Below are 19,611 nucleotides of genomic sequence, written 5' to 3'. Positions count from 1 at the left end.
GGAAGGAGGAGAAAGGAGAGACTGGGTTTACGCTCTGTGCTCCACTCCGCCACCCAGAGTCCACCCAGGTCGAGGCTGTGCAGCATCACTGTCAGACATACCCCAAGTACACCTCCCCCACCCCACGCCCTCTAAGCCTTTGGTAATTTTATTTTTCTTTTTTCGTTCGTTTGTTCGTTCGTTCTTTTTTTTTTTTTTTTTTTAAAGCTCTCAGCGGGATGAGCAAATCTATTCAGTGAGCACATTTGGAGAACTGAGACACCAAGAAAATGTAAACCACTTCCACGCTGCGGTTTCTTCTACTATTACCCACTTCTTGCCATATTTCTTTTTCACGTTTGTCTGCTCGCCCTCCCCTGTGCACGTTCCTCGCTTTTCCCTCCCCACTCTCCATGTGTTTCCATAACAGCAGCGGATTTAGCCAAAGGTGGCTTTAAATGGTCTCTCCTGGCACTCGTGTAATTGGGAGCTGTGTCTGCGACACTCCCCTTTCCCTCAGCTCTGCGTTACTGTCTCAGGTTTATTTAGGAAGTGCACAGAGGAGGGAGAGAAATCCGCTTGGGCGGGGTGACTGGGCTCAGGAAGGGGGGTGTCTTTTCTCTCTCTCTTTGGCTGCATTTCTCGAGGGTGATGGACGGCCCTTCTAAAGGAAGTAGGAGGAGCAGGCAGAGGCAGTCACAGTGAAACGCCGATTTACTGAGGAATGTTGCTGTACTGCTGTACTGTACTTGTTTGTTTGGTTTTTTGTTTTTTTTTTTTGTCCCGCTGTTCTTTGTCAGTCTTTAGTGTGTCTGGCTGCAGCACAGTGCACACATGTGTGCATGCTACTCTTAAAGCCTCCTTGTAGAGGTATTTTTGAAAGGACAAAGTGAGAGATTATCTGTTTATATGAGTGGAAGGGGGCTAAATGTCTGCATTCCTTAGTAGTGACAGCAAGATTCATTGCACCAAGTGGAGGCAAACATGGTGGAAGAGAGAACAAATGACTTGCTTTAGAGGGAAGCTATTTTACTCATGCTAAAACATACTGGGCCTCTCTGATAATACAGGGGGGGGGAATCTGTCATTTCAGTGTTTTTTGGCAAACTGCCCTATTCTTGTTGAAAGAAAGTGTTTTGGTTACATCAGCGTCTATCATGAAATGCCCCTGCCTGTGATACAGTTGTCCTGTTTAACCCAGTCGGTGCACAAAGAATCGGGAGAGGATTTAGAAGGTGATCCCAGACTTGGCCGACACGCACACTCACAGGGGTCTTCTTCCTTCTATTAATTAGGCCTGGAGCTGACAGCTGTCATGTCTGTGAGGCTCTCACCAGTCCTCCTGGCTTAAACAGTGCATTTGGGTGAATTGGTACCTGAAATTACTACCATCATCACGGCTGTGGAGTCTACTTTAAAAAGCTCCTGATGTACATGTGCCTCAGTGTGAAAAATTTGAGGGTTTCCTTGATATATGCTGTGTTGTTTGAGGGGGGAGAGGGGCGGGGGCTTTTGGGAAATAAAAGCTTTCCTGGAAAGTCGTCCTGCATATGTGCAGACCTGCAGTGCTCCAGAAGGATTTAATGATCTTACCTCACAAAACCACACAGGCATGCAGAGACAGGTTTTCTTGAGAGAGTGTGTTTTTGCTTGCTAAATGTGTGAATACATGACATGTTCTGTAAACCTTCCCCCAAACGACAACCTTAGCCATGATCCAAGCCTTTGTTTGGGCCCCAGAGTGCATAAGCAGGCTGAAGGTGTGACCTCCAGCCTATTTTGTCTCAGCATCTGTCCCTCCCACTAATCCCGCTTATCAACAGAGCTCTGTATCAGGGGCAGCCACACTGACACATATGCTCCCGTCTGGATTCAAGTTCCATACAAATGCATTTTAATATTCCCGTGTACGCTATTTCCAGAAAAATCCTTAGTCCAGCCAGTCTCCTGCACTACATACACCTGCCTGACACCTAACAGTTAAATTATTGATTCTCAACTTGGGGAGCTTTTTCAATGTCCGTTAAAAGATTATAACCTAAACTTTTCTACTGTGTAGGTGTGTGGACATGCAAATACAGTACACTACAGTTTTTAGATTTATTTAAAACGGAGCACTTCTATTCAGTCAAAAGGGGGTGGGGGGAATGGCCTTTATGTTGCATTTTTCTCCCTCCTTTCATGGCGGTCGACTGCTATGTGTTCTCTTGCTCCCCTTTGTGGGAGCTTTCTTGCAGTGCAGCCCTTTCCTGCATGCATGGCGGAGAGTGTGCAGAGGTCGCTTTAGCGCAGTTCACTCAGCAGCAGCAGCAGTTGGTGGCGGCTCAAGCTTCACCTTACAGAAAGATTCCCCTCTCGCTTTTCATCAGCCTCTAACCTGAGCTCGGTAACCCTGTCAGGGGGGAAATTCCTGGCAAACACTTCCCTGTGAAAAACGTTGCTCATCTGAAAGTGTGAATCATACATTTACATGTGTTGGAAATACCCCATTTTCACTATGAATTGTGATTTCAGGTTTGGTAGATCATGCAGTTTTCCTGTGTTTAAACTCACTTTCACTTTACTAATTGTCTCTTTTTTTTTTTTTTTTCTTTTTTAATTTTTTTGATTTTATTTTATTTTTTTTGTCCCCCTTCTATATTCAGGCCTTGTGGATGCACTTAGATGTCTGCAATGAGTGCTGTGGCTGGCATGCCTCAGTGTTTTGGACTCCCTTTCTCTGGACTCAGTAGGACAAGAACTGATCAGCAGAGAACGTCATGAGCATAGTCATCCCAGTAGGGGTGGACACCGCAGACACCTCATACCTGGACATGGCTGCTGGCTCAGAGTGAGTAACACCAGGCCTCTACTGTGCACATTTTTATGCCCCCTCACTTCCTCTTATTCACTGTTGTGTACCATCTTTCGTTGTGTTGTATCACCAAAATGTCACTCTCAGTTTTGCTCTCCTTTCTTTCATCTTACACCCCTCCTCTGTGTCGTGTATATAGTTTTATTTGAGCACGTCTGTCGCCTTCTCCTTTTCAGGGGCCCCAACATGCCCTCCATAATAACTGAAGCCGCTGTTTTAAAAAAAAAAAAAAAAATTCTTTCTTTCCAGACAGATCTCTTCTCGTATATTTACAAAGCTACTGTTAATGGGACAGGAATTTGCAGGAAGCAGGGCCCCTCTAGTGTGCGCTCTAATGGACTGTTCAGTGTTGTCGTTGATTCCTGTAGATGTTCACATTGTTGAGCAGTTAACTACATCTACCATGTGAATCTGCACTGTATGTGTGCAGTCTGTTTATAAAGCTGACTGTGTGAAGTATACAGAGGCACCACGTATGATATTTTTTTTTCCTCCTCCTTTTCCCTGATCCTTGTCTAATGCTGTAAGCTTGATGTTTGCACATGTGTGCACTGCATTCAGTCAGTGAAGCAGAAATGGTGCATGGAGCCATGGCAACAAGCTTCCTATCGCCCCTCCTCTCGGTTTCCTTATAGTCTTGTCAAGGACACTGCCGCGGCGTTTTGTGGTCAAATAAATGAAGCAAGAGGTTTGCGTACGACTAAAGAATAACACACGTCATCTGCTTATGCAGGGGATCCTGTCTCTTTAAAAACAAGGGAGAGCCCTCCCCTCCCTGCTGCTACCACTGCCGCCTTCATCAGAGCTGTTACCCAGACAGCATGTGTTGCCATGGTTTTTACCCCTCACTCCCCTCCCTTCCTCTTTCCTCTCTGCACTGCGCAGGGCCTGTTACCATGGTCACTGCCCTGAGTGACAGGTGGTCCTTGCATAGATATGGCGTCTCTCCCCCAACACCAGCCAGCTACCCCCCACCCCCTGAGTGCTGCTGTCACCGGGGCTACGAGTAAGCCCCTCGCCTTCACTCTCTCCCTTGTTCTTTGTCCATCAGTGCTCTGTGTCCGACTGCCTGCTGCAGATTTATTCAAAGGCTGATAACAAGCTTGAAAGGGGCTTCCACCTGCTGCTGTGCAGGTCCTGTCTGGACCAGAGGCACAGCATAGTTGGGCTCACACTGCTCTGTAGAGATGTCAGGAACATGTTTGACATAAAAGATGGATGCAGGCACTGTGCTGTCAACCACTGGTTTCTGAAACCTCGAGCTGAGTATTTTTGCCAGACGTGATGAGAGGGGTGGCTCCAACTACGAAACCACACTCTTATTGGCCTAATGACTTGTGACCGACAGTTAATTAGCCAAAAAGTGTCGTCTGGATAATCATCCTTTCCTATTCACTTCAGTATGACCTGAAACTTGCAACTGAGCCCATAAACTGGTTAGGAAAGTGTTTACTGAGGGTACAGAGTGCTTACTGCAACTAGAAGTCTTTATGCAACCACAGGAATCGCCCCCTAATGGCTATTAAAGAATTTAAACCCTTTTGATTTATTTTAACCTACCTCAGGTCATAATTTATATCAAATCAAGTGAGCAGTAGCATTATTTTTGCCAAGGATTCTTAAATCTTTACCGCACAAATTCCTAAATTTAAATCTGTGAGATAATTGGTGTAACCAAAATCAGAATTGCTCTAAATCATGCCTTGAAATGACCACCCAAATAAGTGCCCAGATGCGTTTCAAGATGGCTGCCAAGCAGCAAGACTTCTGGAAGGACTTTAGCTACGTTCCTTATTTTATATTCAGCCTCTGCTACTCGCCCGAGAAACGGCGTCACGTCTTTTCCACGTCCTCCCTCAAATCTGCAGCAGTGTCACCAGCTGTTGGCCAATGCAGTGTGTGCATGCATTTTGTGTGTGTGTGTGTGTGTGTGTGTGTGTGTGTGTGTGTGTGTGTGTGTGTGTGTGTGTGTGTGTGTGTGTGTGTGTCCACACTGACACACACAGAGCCCAGCGCACGCATACACGCTGCTGACAGAATACGTAGTGTTGCCATGGTAGCAAGCAGGAGCTCTTTAGGAGTGAAGGCGTTGCCGGTGGCGTTTCGGGGGCTGCTCTCTTTCCTCTCCCTGCTGTTGAGCTCTCTCATGTTCACTCTGCTTGTCCACTCTGCCTCTTCACAGTCTCGCACCAGATGTTCATCTTCTAAATGATATTGTCTCTCCATGCTTTTATTTATTTATTTTACACTTGTGGCGTTCTTTTAGGTAAAACTAGAAAATGGCTAACTGCCACCTTTAAGTTAAACTTTGTTACAAAAATTCTCTCCTCATTCCACCCTCTTTCATCTGTTGTTGTGCGCAGGCAGGCAGTCACGGATTATTGGACTGTATATCTGCAGTCCTCCCACTACATATATGCACACAGTGCCTATAATCCAGCGGCGTCAAACTTGTTTTTGTTTGCAGGCTACATAAAAGCCTATTGGTTTAAAAAAATAAAAAAATAAATAAAAATAAAAAAAAGCTTTTCATTTCTTTCAGTTTACAGAATTAGATTCATATATTTAATAGCTTATCCAGTTAAACACCTGAATGGAAAAACCTGAGGTGACTTAAGATAAATGGCAAATCGGTTACAGAGAAGAACATATAATGGAAAATTGAAAAACCAGGTACTTTTCTGGTACTCAATTGAACACACTTTTTCTGTTACCTTATCTATTACTTATTTTGACAGGTAATTTATCTATTACCTGTCTCTCTTCAACCTGTACAACATGCCATGGGGGATGGTTTTGGTCAGGAAGAAGGTTTTCAAACTGACCATAATTCAGCCCTCTGTCCTGGATGAAATTAACAGTTCTAATTCTCATGACATAACCCATTTTTAAGAAATAAAAACTGAAAAGTCCAAAAGGTATTCCCTACTTACTTTCAGTTTTGTTCAGGAGTAAATGTATGAATAATACAAACCCACCAGTTATGCGCATACAGAAACAAACACGCACACAAACATGCTTCCTTCCTTCCCACAGAACAGGCTCACTTGTTTGCCTTGTTTGTCATTATCTTGATATTTTTTTCCCCTCCCAGACTAATTTGTAACACCTGTGTCTCTCTTCAACCTGTTAAAAAAAAAAAAAAAAAAAAAAAAAAATCCTTCTTTCCTCCTCTGAGTGATACACACCCACATCTCTTTATTATAAAGTGTAGACTTTGATCTGGTTAATCATTGATGGAAGAAAGTTTGTGAACCAACTGCACCCAGGTATATATGTTCTGTCTTCTTTCTGCAAACCTAATCTGTGGCAGTTAATCTGTTGTGTACGCATACACACCCCTCTTACACTGGGCCCGCCTCCGTACTTGAAGCATGCACTTTACGTTTTCACTTTGACAGTGAATAGTTGAGTGGCAGTACACACAGGAAGTGCTGCACAGTGCTCTTTCGGCATGCAAAAGGAGCAATAGGGCTGAGAAGGGCTCCCACAGGTACCGTATCACCAGCTTGCCTTGGGGACTCGCTGTTTAAAGGGAACTTTAAGGGGTGTTTTTTAAGTACTTGTTCAAGCTATATAATTATTCACTGTATCTCCTAATTGCCTTGGCTCTTTCTAGTGTGCTTTTTAACCTGAGTGCGAGCTTCAAAATAACGTGGTTATAGAGTCAGTCTCACATGGCCTGGTCAGGGTGCTCATTGTCTTTGCTGCTAAAATAGCTCCATATGAGGCAGTTCTTTATGCTTATTGAGCGTCTTTATTGTATTTTGCCTAGATATTTTTGTAGCTTGGAGAGAGCAGAGTAAAAAACTTTGTCTTTATGACCTTTGAGCAGTTTTCTACACCTTGCTCTGGGAAGAGTTGAATCAAATTTGTTTTCACATGACGGAGCCATTCACTCGTGGATATCGAGCTGAAACAAATAGCTGCGGCACCATAGCTTAAACAGTCCGTATCTCAAATGCATCTTGTTTATCCAGTATGTTGCACTGGTATTTCTCTCTTCCTCTTCTTCTTCCCTCTCTTTTTTTCTTTTCTTTCCCCTCTTTCATACTGGACCGTCTTGTCTCATGTCATCCGTTTTGCCAGTTCCACTTCCCTCTTCCACAGAGCAACCGAAGAACAGATTAATCATGTCATAATAAGGGTGGGTTGGTCCTAAACGGTCAAACAGGCTCTCTCTTCACCACTGAACGTGGCAGAAAAGTGGATCGACTGGTTTGGTAGGAACGAACTTGTGCAAGTGTGTGTTTTGTGTGAGTGACGGATAGCATGTGTTTTCTGATGATTGTCTGACTTACAGATGTGGGTTCAGGGATTAAAACGTCAGTTATGTGTGGCTCTCAGGCCTGATGAGCCCGGATAAGGTGACATTATAGCAGACACTGTGGTGGTACTTTTTTTTTTTTTTTTTTTTTTTTTTAAGTGGCCTTCCTCTGGCAGCTGTAACCTCTGTGTCACCACCAGTAGCTACCCAGATGCAGACACATCCTTAAGACTGTTGTAAGGAAACTGTCCTTGAATTACTTTGCTTTTCAGCTCTTAACCAAATTTTTGTTTGTGTTTCTGTCTTAAAGACCAGAGTCGGTGGAGGCCAGCCCTGTGGTGGTGGAAAAGTCGAGCTACCCACACCAGATTTACAGTAGCAGTTCGCACCATTCCCACAGTTACATAGGCCTGCCTTATGCTGTAAGCACACACACACACACACCTCTTTCCTCACCTTCCTCAAACTTATACAGATAACCTGCAAACCTTGAGCTGGAGAATTACAGTGAACAAGGAAAATATTGCTTTCAGTACATGCTTTCATGCTGTTTCTTATACAACACAAGCATTAATGAGTGTAAACGCTTCTTTTTAAAAAAAAAAAAATAAAAAAATCATTGTCCGTCAAACGAACACAAATAATGGCAGCAGCTGCCAAGATAAAAGCAGACTAAAGAAAGGTGGTCATGTTAGATCTCTGATGCAGCAGTGTTTGGGTTTAAAGGCAGCACAACATGCTTGTCCCGAGGATTTAAGAAACCCAGAAAACAGACCAATATTGACTGCTTCCTTGTCATAAGGCATCAGAGGAAGGAGGACATGGCAGGCTGTTTGGATATTAGGGGGAAAATACAATTATAACACATAAACCTCTGTCTTTTTCAGTCATTGAGTGAAACTGATTTGTTGTTGGTTAATTGACATTCTTAATCTTTTTAGGATATTTAAAATAGTACATAGAACTTTGTTCATTGTTTGGTCATTAAATGATCTATAGATGCTATAAAATGGAAACTGTGAAACAACTAAGTCAGGGCTGTAAAACCTTTGCTTTGGACCTTACTAAACCTGTTGCTAACACATCTTGGCCTAAAAAAGACTAAACATTTAATTTGCTAAGTAGTGTGTTGGTTGTAGAGGTAATTTTCTGTTGCCAGTGATAGTGCATGCCCATTGTGGCAACGTTGTTTTGTAAACTAAACTATTTTGATAAGCAACGTTTACCTATATCACATGAAAGGTACATTTTCAATTGTTCTCTCAGGACCACAACTATGGGGCGCGGCCCCCACCTACACCGCCAGCCTCCCCACCCCCCTCCATGTTGATCCGACAAGGAGAGGGGGGGCTGTTTGTTCCAGGGGGCCAGGACGAAGCGTCCAGGGGCACCACACTCAGCACCTCAGAGGATGGCAGCTACGGGGCTGACATCACCCGTTGCATCTGTGGCTTCACCCATGACGATGGCTACATGATCTGTTGTGACAAGTGCAGGTGAGACACAAGTAGTCACAAGCTTTGACTAGTATTGACTCAGGCCTCTTTCATCTAGCTGCCTGTTTTTGTTCCTTGTGTTCACTAGATCAGTTTTTTTGTAACTTCATGTGGTTAATGGGAACAAAAATGTGACTTGAAGGTTTATTAAAACTCCTTCTTAACGTTTCCCTTTAGTGCCTGGCAGCACATAGACTGCATGGGCATTGACAGACAGAACATTCCTGAGACCTACCTGTGTGAACGCTGCCAACCTCGACACCTCGATAGAGAGAGGGCCGTCCTGCTGCAGACCCGTAAAAGAGAGTCTTTATCTGGTAAGGGAACACATTTATAAAGCTCCCAATATTTCCCTTTACCCATGTACTTTTTTTTTTTTTTTTAATTTCTGTTGACAAAAATCTCAATGCAGTTGCAGTAATTCACAAAAAGGAAACCTAGAGAAACTAGATTATTTTGAGAGCTGAACTATGAGGCGTTAGAAGCAAGAACCCACAGATAGATGTTTCAGTTCTGCTTTTACTGGCTTCCTTGCTGCAGTAAATGGCCAGCTCATTACAGAGTAAAGCAGGTTGTAAGCTGTGTCAGGGTGCAGCCTCCTCCCCCTGCAGGACAGCCAGATATAATTCTGCCTGAGAGCAGGATGTACTGACACCTGCAGGTCAAGCAGAAAACTGCAATTTAGTTTGTGATGTAGCAAGCCTTGTCTTCCATTAGTATGACACGATTAGCTTTTGTTTTGCCCGAAGCAGGTGTAGCTTTTTATATCTTTGTGTGTGTCACTTTCTTTGTTCCCTGCCTGACTCCTAATAACTCGCTTGCTCATTCAGACGGGGACACCAGTGCTACAGAGAGTGGAGATGAGGTTCCGCTAGAGCTCTACTCCACCTTCCAGCACACGCCTACCACCATCACCCTCACCACTGGACGCCTTGGCAATAAGCAATCTGATAAAAAGCGCAAAAAGAGTGGTGAAAAAGAGCCTCCAGCGTCCTCTGCTCGAGCTAAAAAGGTCAACGTTTACTCATTCACTTACAAAATTAATATTTTGCAAACACCTGTTTGGAATGCCGATTAACCTCACACTTCTAATTTATTTAATTACCTTACAGGCCTTTCGAGAGGGTTCCAGAAAATCCTCTAGAGTAAAGGTAAACTTACAGAACACTCTCACGTCCACCATTTCCAGAATCCAGAATGCTCCTGTTAAATCTGAGCTGTGAGTCACATTTGTACTGTTTTTTTTTTCTCAGGGTGCAGCTCCCGAACAGGAGCCAACAGAGCACCCATCTCTGTGGGAGAACAAGATCAAAACGTGGATGGAGCGTTACGAGGAGGCCAGCAGTAATCAGTACACTGAGGATGTTCAGGTCCTGTTGCGTGTTAAAGAACAAGGCGACGGCAAGAGTCTGGCATACAACACGCACCCAGCCTCTTTCAAACCCCCTGTAGAGGTACAAATATACACACTGAGTGAATCTCCACTGGTAACACAAATATGATAACACCCAAACACATTGCTTGTCTCTAGCAGTCTGCAGCACTAGCTTTCCCTCTTGGGGTTCACATGTAATTCAAGATGTTTGTTTATGTCAGGCGGTTTGTGTCTCCCAGAGTCAAGTTCAGAAGAACAAGAAGATCCTCAAGGCGGTGCGAGACTTGGCCCCAGACTCCCTCATCATTGAGTACAGGGGCAAGTTCATGCTTCGACAGCAGTTTGAGGCCAACGGATACTTCTTCAAGAGGTTAGGAAGCTTGTCACGAGTCAAAAGGGTTTTCCCTCTTGGATTTGTCTCAATCTAAATTGAGTGCAACTTCGTTTTTAGTGCAGGCCAAATAAATTAACTCTTAATGTAATGGCAGATGATTTAAGATGTTAAATTGAGGTGTTTTGTGTGCATTGATCCCACTCATCCTTTGACCTTGCTTTTCTCCTCAGGCCATACCCTTTTGTGTTATTTTATTCAAAATTTGATGGACTGGAGATGTGTGTAGACGCTCGCAGCTTTGGAAACGAAGCACGTTTCATTCGCCGCTCTTGCACTCCCAATGCTGAAGTATGTAACATTCAAAAGTGCTTAATAATTTGCTTCTTTTCACGTAATTAACCAAAACTCTTATCCATAGTTGCAAGCGCTAGTTTTTACCAATACTCTTCTGAACGTCCCTCAGGTGCGTCATGTCATTGAGGACGGCATGTTACATTTATACATCTACTCATTGCGGCCGATATCCAAGGGCACAGAGATCACAATCGGTTTTGATTTTGACTATGGCAGCTGGTAAGTGTTAAGGAGTAAAACTGGCAATTGCTTGCTAGCAAGACAAGATCGTTTCACTAAATTTCTCCTGTTTTTGTTTGTTTGCTTTGGGTTATTTGTTTGTTTTTGTAGTAAATACAAGGTGGACTGTGCCTGTGTGAAGGGGAACCAGGAGTGCCCGGTGCTCAAGCACAACCTAGAGCCCACAGAGAACCTGGGTTCTGGAGGCAGACGCAGAGGGAATCGGAAGGACAAGGAGTTGGCACGGGACGACCAGGCCCAGAACCAGAACGTGGGTTTGGACGGCGAGGGGAAGGGCAAGAACATAGGCGACAGCAAGCAGAGAAAACTCTCTCCTCTCCGCCTCTCCATCTCAAACAACCAGGCAAGATTACTTTTTAATGTACGGTGCACAAAATATGCCTGGTGTCAGTCACCCTTTTTAACACTTCTTAATTTAGATTTATTTTCTGTTAAAATGCACTCACCCTTATAGTCCATGCATGTGGTTTATTTTGGTCTGTGCATGTGTTTTCCATTGTTAGTCACTCTTTGTTATTGTACATCCTGTTTAGTTCCCTCCCTTTTTTTTGTTTTTTTCCTCTCCCATCATCCCTGTTATGCATCTACTTTTGTCCCCTCCCAGCTAATTTTTTTTCCTTATACAGACCATATCTTACTGCACTTTTGTGCCACTGGTCTGGCAGAGATGTGCAGTAGTAACACAAGCAGAGGCGCCGACGGTAACAAAAGTCTCATTTGTTATCGGTTGTGGAAATTATTTTAGAGTTCATGATTCAGGGAAATCTTATTTGTGACTTGAATATTTGGTTTAGAAACCGGTCCCATTTGAATTAGAAAGGACTGCCTCAGGCTTTCAAAAATGCAGAAACATGAGTAGACCTGTCCCAGTAAGACGTACGAGGTTTTAATATCATGGTGCTATGATGATACCCAATGGACATGACAATATTCAAGCTGCTACACCAATAATTTAATAAGGGGGTGCTAATAAAGTCATAACTTTCAAGAAGGCCACTTAGCAGTTGTGTAATGTGCACAGACCAACCACCTATCTAAACGTATCTTTAAAAAGTTCTTCCTCAGCCTCTCCCTCACCTCACCTCTCCTCCACTCTTACCTGTCTCCTTCTAGTCTGTAGCCAGACTGAATGATCAGCCATGATAAAGCGCCATACCCCGCTCTCCCCTCCTCTTACAGGATCCTGAGTTATTTGAGGATCTAGAAGACAAAACCTCCGTTAGCAATGAAGTAGAGATGGAGTCAGAGGAGCAGATTGCAGAGAGGAGGAGGAAGATGGTAAGTGTGCCAAGCTAGGGGCTACAGCTTACCCCCCTCCCCCGCTGCCGTGCTACCACCCAGCAGAAAGAGCAAAAATAAAAACTGTCCCCTGTTGCTCTGGGTGTGGACTTAACTATTTGTCTGCTAAGGGCTTGGATAGGAGCAGCTGTCTTCTACCTCTCCTCCATAAAACCAGCCTCCTCCTTCACCATTCATCTACTGCTAGTGCTCCCACTATTATCGGTGCCTCTGTTGCTGTTTTGTTCCAACCCGCTGTGCTTTCCCTCCTTCAGCTTTTGACTTTTCCCCTTTTCTCACAGCGCTGAGGCTTTGTGCTTGTCTGTCATTACGCTTATTTTCCTCATTTGTTGCCTGTTTTTTCTTTTTTGCCCCTTCACCATGTGAGAACATGAACAGGCCTGCAGTGCCGCATGCCTGTTGACAACCTTGCCAGTGTATTGTCTCTTTATGCACACTGAAACTATCCCCCAGTGTGTATTACAGTTTGAGTAGAGCTCTCTTCTCACCTTCATTGTAGCCATGAGATTGAAATGGCCTGTTACGGGTTCAACCACTCTCTCTGCCAAATGGTCGTATGTCCCCGAGAGATGGGATCAAACACACACACACAGGAAATTACCCTGCAGTCAGCTCCGTTTCACATGGTAGACCCAAGGTGTAAATCGCTGACTCAGCTTTGGCTAAGGTACAGTTCTTATAATTGGCCAGAGAGATGGATGGATGGATAGATGGAGGGAGTGACTGCAGAGGGTAGAGCCCTGTTGCCGGGGCCTTATTGACTCCGGGAGATCCAATAAGCTGCCTTCTATGCAACATGGCATAAGAGGGCACCCTGCTCGAGCAAAGAAGCATACATTTGCACACTGACGGTCACAAGCGTAGTAGGTGTGCGTGGACATTTTTAAATCTGTGTGGTGGAGATGCTGCATGGGAGAGAAATATCTTGCCTGCTTAAGCTCTTACTGAAAGTTCTATTGGTGGAAAGGGCATCCTGGGTTTATGTTGTGTCTTCCTACTACCCCAGCTCTATAGATATTTTATGTATTCTAACACTTCACCCTTGGTGTTCTGTTGCCTGTGGGAAGAGTCAAAATGCCAAATCATTGCTAACATGGGCTCCCCCTTTCTTTATATTTTTGTTAGAGCTCCTTTAGCTTAGCCTCTGTGATAGAAGTCGAAATATACAAAGAAACTGGACATTTAAAAATAACCCTTTACTACCACTGCGGTTTGTTCTTCCTCCTTGTGGGAAACTCCGCTATTGTTTCCTTTACTACTCGAGCCAAACTTCAACCGATCAATATTCTGCCTACATACAGCATCATTGCCATTGGTGCCACTGTTTGCATGCAGCCCTACAAAAAGCAAACACATGTGATTGAAGTCCAGTAATTCACAACCAGACAAGCAGGACCTTAAATCTCACTTTAAAGATCAAGATTTTAAGAATATGTCAAATGATGTGCTGTGACTCTCTTTGTGAGATGAGTGTAATAAGCTGCTGGTCAGTGATTGTAGTGAATGCCCAGCTTTTGGTAGAAGGAATTAAAAGACCTGTGCCTTTTTATTGTAGTGTTTTTTTTTTGTTGTTGTTGTTGTTTTGTAAAACTTAGTTCTTAGGAAATTCTGTGAAGATTTTGGTTTACAGCAGGAGTCCTGCTATAAGAGATTGTTCCTAAATTTTTGAATACTTGTCGACGCCTTGTCTTTGGAAGCCAAAGCTCCAAAGACACACACAAGTGGAACTGCATGACCTTGGGGTCTTAGACTATGGGTTTGGAGTGGCACCAATGTTTTTCTCACTGCTGTGAAAAGGGCCATTACATCCTGGCATTGTTAGTGCATTCCTGAAGATGCTCTATAGTTGTAAATATCCTGCATAGTGTTATTGCATATTACCAGGTAACCTTAGCGCTGGAAAAATTTCACCAGATGATTAGAGATCCTTTAGTCCAGTCATGTCCATTTTTAGTGAAGCCTTGTTTAGGTGGGACATGTCTCTTCTAAACTGGGCTGTTTCTTTATTAAACATTCAGGCCAACCCAGCGGAGCAGTCCCATCTACCTGTCGGGGCGGCTTCGTGCTGGAGGGGACTGAAAATCAAGGAGGTAAACTTGACCCATACATGGCCAACCCCACCCATCTACCAACCTCGTAGTGGTGATTGACTGAGTTAAAAGCGTACTAACAGTCCTGTCTTTACAGCAAACTTTAGCCTATGCAGGCAAAAAAATTGTTTTTTTGTTTTTTGTTTTTTTCCAAAGGTGTGTTTTGAGTAATGATGGAGTGCTTTGTTTTTGGTGGAGGTAGCTATGGTTTCTTTATAAGGACCTGGGGAAATTTATTTGCGTACAAGCTAAATTAAAACACCTTGTTCTCCTACATTTTTCTCTCACTCCAATCTCCTCTTTTGGTTGCTCTTATTGTGAAAATGAAGGGACATTTTTTTTTTTTCTACTTGGCTCTGCATATGGCACTCTGCACTCAGATAGAAATGCTTTTCGCTGCGTAGCACACATTAACCAGTTGCACCGCTACCTCTGGGGAGTAGTACTCCATGAACTAATCTATGCGCACTTTCTTCCTCTCCCTCGCCCCTCCTCCATGCCCCACATCTAACCCTCTGCAGACACGAGAGGAGAGGAAGATGGAGGCCATCCTGCAAGCCTTTGCCCGAATGGAGAAGAGAGAGAAACGACGGGAGCAGGCGCTGGAGAGAATCGGCAGCATAAAGTCCGAGGTTGGGGGCCGCAGTGACATTAAGGAGGAGCCTCCAGCCACACCAGAGACGGCAGATTCGCCAGCTGTCATCCAGGTCGGAGGACAGATAAAAAAACAAAACAAAAAACTTTACTTTTATTTATATTTTAATTGATGTTGGCACAAATGCTTCTTCTGAGCTGTACTATAAAAAAAGATGTGTGTTTTTGTTTGGAGCAAGCTATTGTCAGATTTTTAAGAGATTTATGTATTCAAATGTGATGTTATTGAACTCTCAAATGTGTTTTTTATAGCCACTTCTGGAAGTAAAAGAGGAGCCAGGTCTAAAGCCAGCCAAAGTTAAAGGCACGAGGAACAGGAAAAGTTTCTCAAGAAATCGTACTCACATTGGGCAACAGCGGCGACGAGCTCGCACTATCAGCACTTGTTCTGACCTGCCTCCCAGCTCTCCAACTGAGTCTGTGGAGCCTGTGACCAATGAAGCCCCTGAAGGAGAAACACCCACTGTGCCAGAGCCGGAGGCCATCTCCACACAAGCACCCGACACCAGTCCTCCGCACAGCAGCTCACCTGCACCTGACAGAAACCGAACAGGGAGCAAGACTTTCAGAACAAAAAAGGTACAGGCACATGTCTAATTCTGCATATGAAACATATTTCTGGCTTTTTAAAAAATGTTCAGGAACCCTTTAGAATTTTTACATCTTCTCAAACTCTTTTCCACAGCACTTTGTGAATGAGTGGGTAGGCGAGAAACAGCAGGACCGTGGTGCTGTACGAACACCAGAACCAGTCCCAGAAAGGCCGCTGAGAATAAGCAGTGACCCTGAAGTGCTGGCCACGCAGCTCAACGCCCTGCCAGGCCTGGCCTGCTCCCAGCAGGTCTACAGCACGCCCAAACACTATGTCCGCTTTTTGTCCCCGTTCTTGGCAAACCGCAGCCCCACATCTCCCGGGGTCCCCACCGGGAGACGGCGTTCCCGAGAACTACCCGAAATGCCACCAACCACTGGTTCCTGCAAGAAGGTACAGACTTCTGCTTTTAAAAGCAATCCTGCCTTTCTTTGATGCTCATGGGAAAAACTTAAACAGCTAGATTTGGAAAGTAGATCTTTGTTTACATAGGAAATAACTAAGTTTTCCCAAAATGCCACAGCCTTTGAATTTCTTCCATTCTTTAACTCCGTCTCCATGAATGCATCAAAAAGTTTCCAGTGGGATGAACTCATTTGAAGTCGCCCAGAATATTATCGAGGGACAGGACTGTCACTGTTTAGCTGCTTTATTTAGAAGCTTCCTTTAATAAGTTGCTGAATTTATATTCTACTTTACTAAAGTGCGTCTAGAAGCAGAATTTATCATTCAGCAGCTATCTTGTTAAAACCTATAGGTACTTATTTTGCCCCTATCTAAATGAATAAGGAGAGGTTGTTGTTGTTGTTTTTTTTTTTGTTGTTTTTTTTTAAGCTTGAAATTAGAAACTTCTCTCCTTTTACACACCATCTAGGTAACTTGATTAATACCATGACCATTTAGGTTAGTTTCTATATTTTTATTACAATATTAAGTAGATATACCTGCCACTAGATGTTTGAAACTGTTGTGAATGTCTCCTGTGCACTCTTTCTCTTTGTTATAATGGCTCTGTTTTTACAGCGATGGTTGAAGCAAGCTCTAGAGGAGGAAGGCTCCACCAGCCCAGGCAGACGGCCAAGTCTTCTCATGCCCGGTGAAGGCCCCCTCAGCCCCTCCATTAATGGAGACTCAGACAGCCCCCTACCCTATAATGGCACCTGCTCGCTACCAGGTATGTCTGGGTTCGAACGTATCAATCTAATGCCACTTAAACTACAAACCTAACAAAGAAAACTGTCCATTTATTCAATGATGGTAAAGGAAACCTTTATAGTCTTAATAACAGTAAATAATCAAGCCAACTTTAAATCATAGATGCCACGCTCATTTTGACATCTTGCAGAGTTGCCCACTCCTTTGAAAAAGCGAAGGTTGAGTCCTTTGGACGCTTGTATGTCTGAGAGCTCAACACCCTACGGTTCCCCTTGTGCCACGCCCACCCGAACAGAACAGTTGGAGACGCCGCTGACACCAGCCTTAATGGCCACCCCTCCACGTCCCCGAACAGAGGAGCCAAGCATGGAGCCCTTGCCCAGCACCCCAACGCCAACGCTTAATGCCCCTCAGGAGGTAAAGCTGTGTTTATGCATAAGCCTGTAAACGTTACATGTTTGTTTACATGAGGAAGAAAAAGTGGCTAAGTGTGTTTGTGGTTACACAGAATGAATCTTCAGGGGAGAACTCACCAGAGGTCAACCGAAAACCCTGTGTGCAGGAGGTAAGATCATACCTCTAATATATTTAATTTGGAAATGACTTTAACCATCAGTCTCCCTCAGTTCCAGTATTATACTATCTGAAAATGTGGTAGTATTGCTGTAATAGTTTTTCTATAATAAAAATGTGCAGCTACATCCAAACATAAACCAGTAATCCAAAACATAATGTCAATTTAAGTCTGTTAAGCAGACATGTTCTTAGTGTTATGCCTCATCAGTGTTCATGTTGTGTTTTCATCCCTTGCTTCTCACCCAGGCCGATCGTCCTCCTTCGTTGGCGTCCTCTCCCTGCATCAAGGTTCCTAGTTCAGATGGACTCCCGTCAGAAGCCAAGGTGTCAGTTCCAGAGAGTCCGCAGCCTCCACCTGCTGAGTCGGTGGACTGTGGAGAGGACAGGCCTGATAGTGGGGGTGTAGAAAGCACCAGTGAGGCTCCCTTGTCTACAGAAGCATGTGCTTCTTCTTATTCTGGCTGGATAAAAAGCCCAGAGAGGGGCCCGACTGGACCAGCTGGCCTGAACTTCTCTCCAGTCAATTCAAACTTAAGGGACCTCACCCCCTCCCACACTCTGGAGCCTCTGGTAGCCCCCTTCAGGCCTGAGGCTGCAGCAGGACCCTCAGCAGGAACGGGGTCACTGGTTGGCTCCCAGCCCTCGTTTAGCGAAGGCCAAGGGCAGCTCTTTCACCCCGGCTCTGAGGAGGGAAGTTCTCTTGGCTTCTCACGCTCGCTGAATGGGGACAGCGCTGGTGACGGAGGAGGCTCTGCACAGAACCCCCCACAGAAGAAAAAGGTGAGATTACTGACCTATAGAGATGAAAAAGAAGCTATCTGAAAACACTAAATGGCCCTTAATGAGATTGTAAATGCATTTTGCCCCCAGACAGTTTAAACAAACAGTTAATTAGTCAACAGTCTGAAAAAATAACTAGTTACTTATATAATCTGCAGAGAGAGTACCAATACATTGCAAACAAATGAGGTTGGCAGCAGGACTCCAGAAGTATTGATGCTTCCAAAGGTTGAATTATTATTCTTCAAATGCTGCCCTCTACTGGTTTGACTTAATGTTTTTTGTGGTTCTGCTTCTTCCCAGGTTTCCCTGCTAGAATACCGTAAGCGTCAACGCGAAGCCCGTCGCAGCGGCTCCAAGACCGAGTGCAGCTCTCCCGTTTCCACTGTGCCGCCTCTAGCTGTGGACGCCTTCTCTGTCTCTCTAGAGTCCACCAGCGAGCCTCCTCTACCTCCTGCTTCCACGGCTCTCTCCAACACCACCACCGCAGCGTTAAGAGAGCCACAGACAAACGAGGAGGCAGAGTCCACCGGAGAGAAGGAGGGAGGAGAAGGACAGTGGTGTGTGCTTTAATGTGTTGAAATGATAACTACAGAGAAATGTGTAAACAGAAAAAAAAGCTCTGCATTCATGGTAGCAAAACTTAGTACATAAAGTCTTCTTATTGATGTTTCACTTCAGGACATCGTCGACTTCTGTAGAGCAGGCCCGAGAGCGCAGCTACCACCGAGCTCTGCTGCTCAGCAAAGACAAAGACACGGGTAAGAAAACGGAAATCGTACGGTGTGAGGATGGAGAAGCAAACCCTATATGTTACAGCCTACCATGGGCAGAAACTCCTCGTGCATGTACAGAAGTGCCCTTAAGCCTTTTGTAATAGTAGTTGATCATGTTTACTGACAACATTTTTCAAGGAACCAGCACCCAAAATACCTGTAGCAGTTTGAGGGGTGCGCTGCTGTAGTACATGAAGACTGTAGTTACCCTATTTCCCTATTTTTTTATTTTTTTATTTTTTTTTATTTATTTATTTATTTTTTTAGTTTGTTTGTGAGTGAAGTGGTGGTGAATGCTTTGTTTCTTTGTAAGAGTAAAATTAGTTGGAATATTTTTTTGCAATATGAAGGCAGCTGGTGTGCAGGAAATCCTGGAATAATAAAGTAATTTGTTTTCTCATAACCTGAATTAAACAATCTGGATTTAACTAAAGAACTGTGTGCCATTCTTTTTTTGAATGTTTAAGTGTGTTTTGAGTGGCTTGTGGTTAAATGTATTTGTATTGAAATGCTTTTTACTATCAATGTGTTGCAAGCATTTTAAACCATGCATGAATGGTCATACAACCAGATCTGTCTCCATCAGAGCTGTTTATATTTTTCATGTTTCTTTTTTCTTTTTTTTAAATGATGATCTGTTTTGTATTTTTTTTTTTTTTTTTTTTTTTTTTTTTTTTTTTTTTTTTTTTTTAGATGGTGAGACAGAAGGTGGAGATACGCCTTCGATGAGGGAGTGTGCATCTCCGAGTGTCCAGAAGACCCCGACCCACACAGTGAGTTGACGTCAGGC

At 44.0% G+C, this 19,611-nt stretch overlaps 1 protein-coding gene across 8 annotated transcripts in view; it reads left to right on the top strand.

Annotated features, from left to right (window-relative positions):
* Positions 1–19,611, top strand: part of kmt2e (lysine (K)-specific methyltransferase 2E) — a 30,067-nt gene that overhangs the window by 8,008 nt on the left and 2,448 nt on the right. For 2 of the 8 annotated variants that reach the window (XM_040035496.1, XM_040035495.1), the window contains exons 2-24: positions 2,625–2,809; positions 7,411–7,522; positions 8,367–8,596; positions 8,774–8,913; positions 9,427–9,608; positions 9,709–9,747; positions 9,850–10,050; positions 10,193–10,341; positions 10,536–10,653; positions 10,769–10,878; positions 10,990–11,242; positions 12,079–12,177; positions 14,217–14,288; positions 14,810–14,995; positions 15,195–15,521; positions 15,628–15,927; positions 16,558–16,708; positions 16,880–17,106; positions 17,198–17,254; positions 17,512–18,045; positions 18,349–18,605; positions 18,727–18,806; positions 19,515–19,594. In XM_040035496.1, coding sequence (XP_039891430.1) covers positions 2,739–2,809; positions 7,411–7,522; positions 8,367–8,596; positions 8,774–8,913; positions 9,427–9,608; positions 9,709–9,747; positions 9,850–10,050; positions 10,193–10,341; positions 10,536–10,653; positions 10,769–10,878; positions 10,990–11,242; positions 12,079–12,177; positions 14,217–14,288; positions 14,810–14,995; positions 15,195–15,521; positions 15,628–15,927; positions 16,558–16,708; positions 16,880–17,106; positions 17,198–17,254; positions 17,512–18,045; positions 18,349–18,605; positions 18,727–18,806; positions 19,515–19,594 — 3,975 coding nt within the window. In that variant the 5' untranslated portion in view covers positions 2,625–2,738. The other 6 variants (XM_040035497.1, XM_040035502.1, XM_040035499.1 and 3 more) reach the window with 6 other exon arrangements.

This window comes from Simochromis diagramma, unplaced genomic scaffold (assembly GCF_900408965.1).
Source record: "Simochromis diagramma unplaced genomic scaffold, fSimDia1.1 OVJJ01000816.1, whole genome shotgun sequence".
NCBI classification, from domain to species: Eukaryota; Metazoa; Chordata; class Actinopteri; order Cichliformes; family Cichlidae; genus Simochromis; species Simochromis diagramma.
Note: the sequence above shows the minus strand (reverse complement) of the source record. Positions and strands in the feature narration are given on the sequence as shown.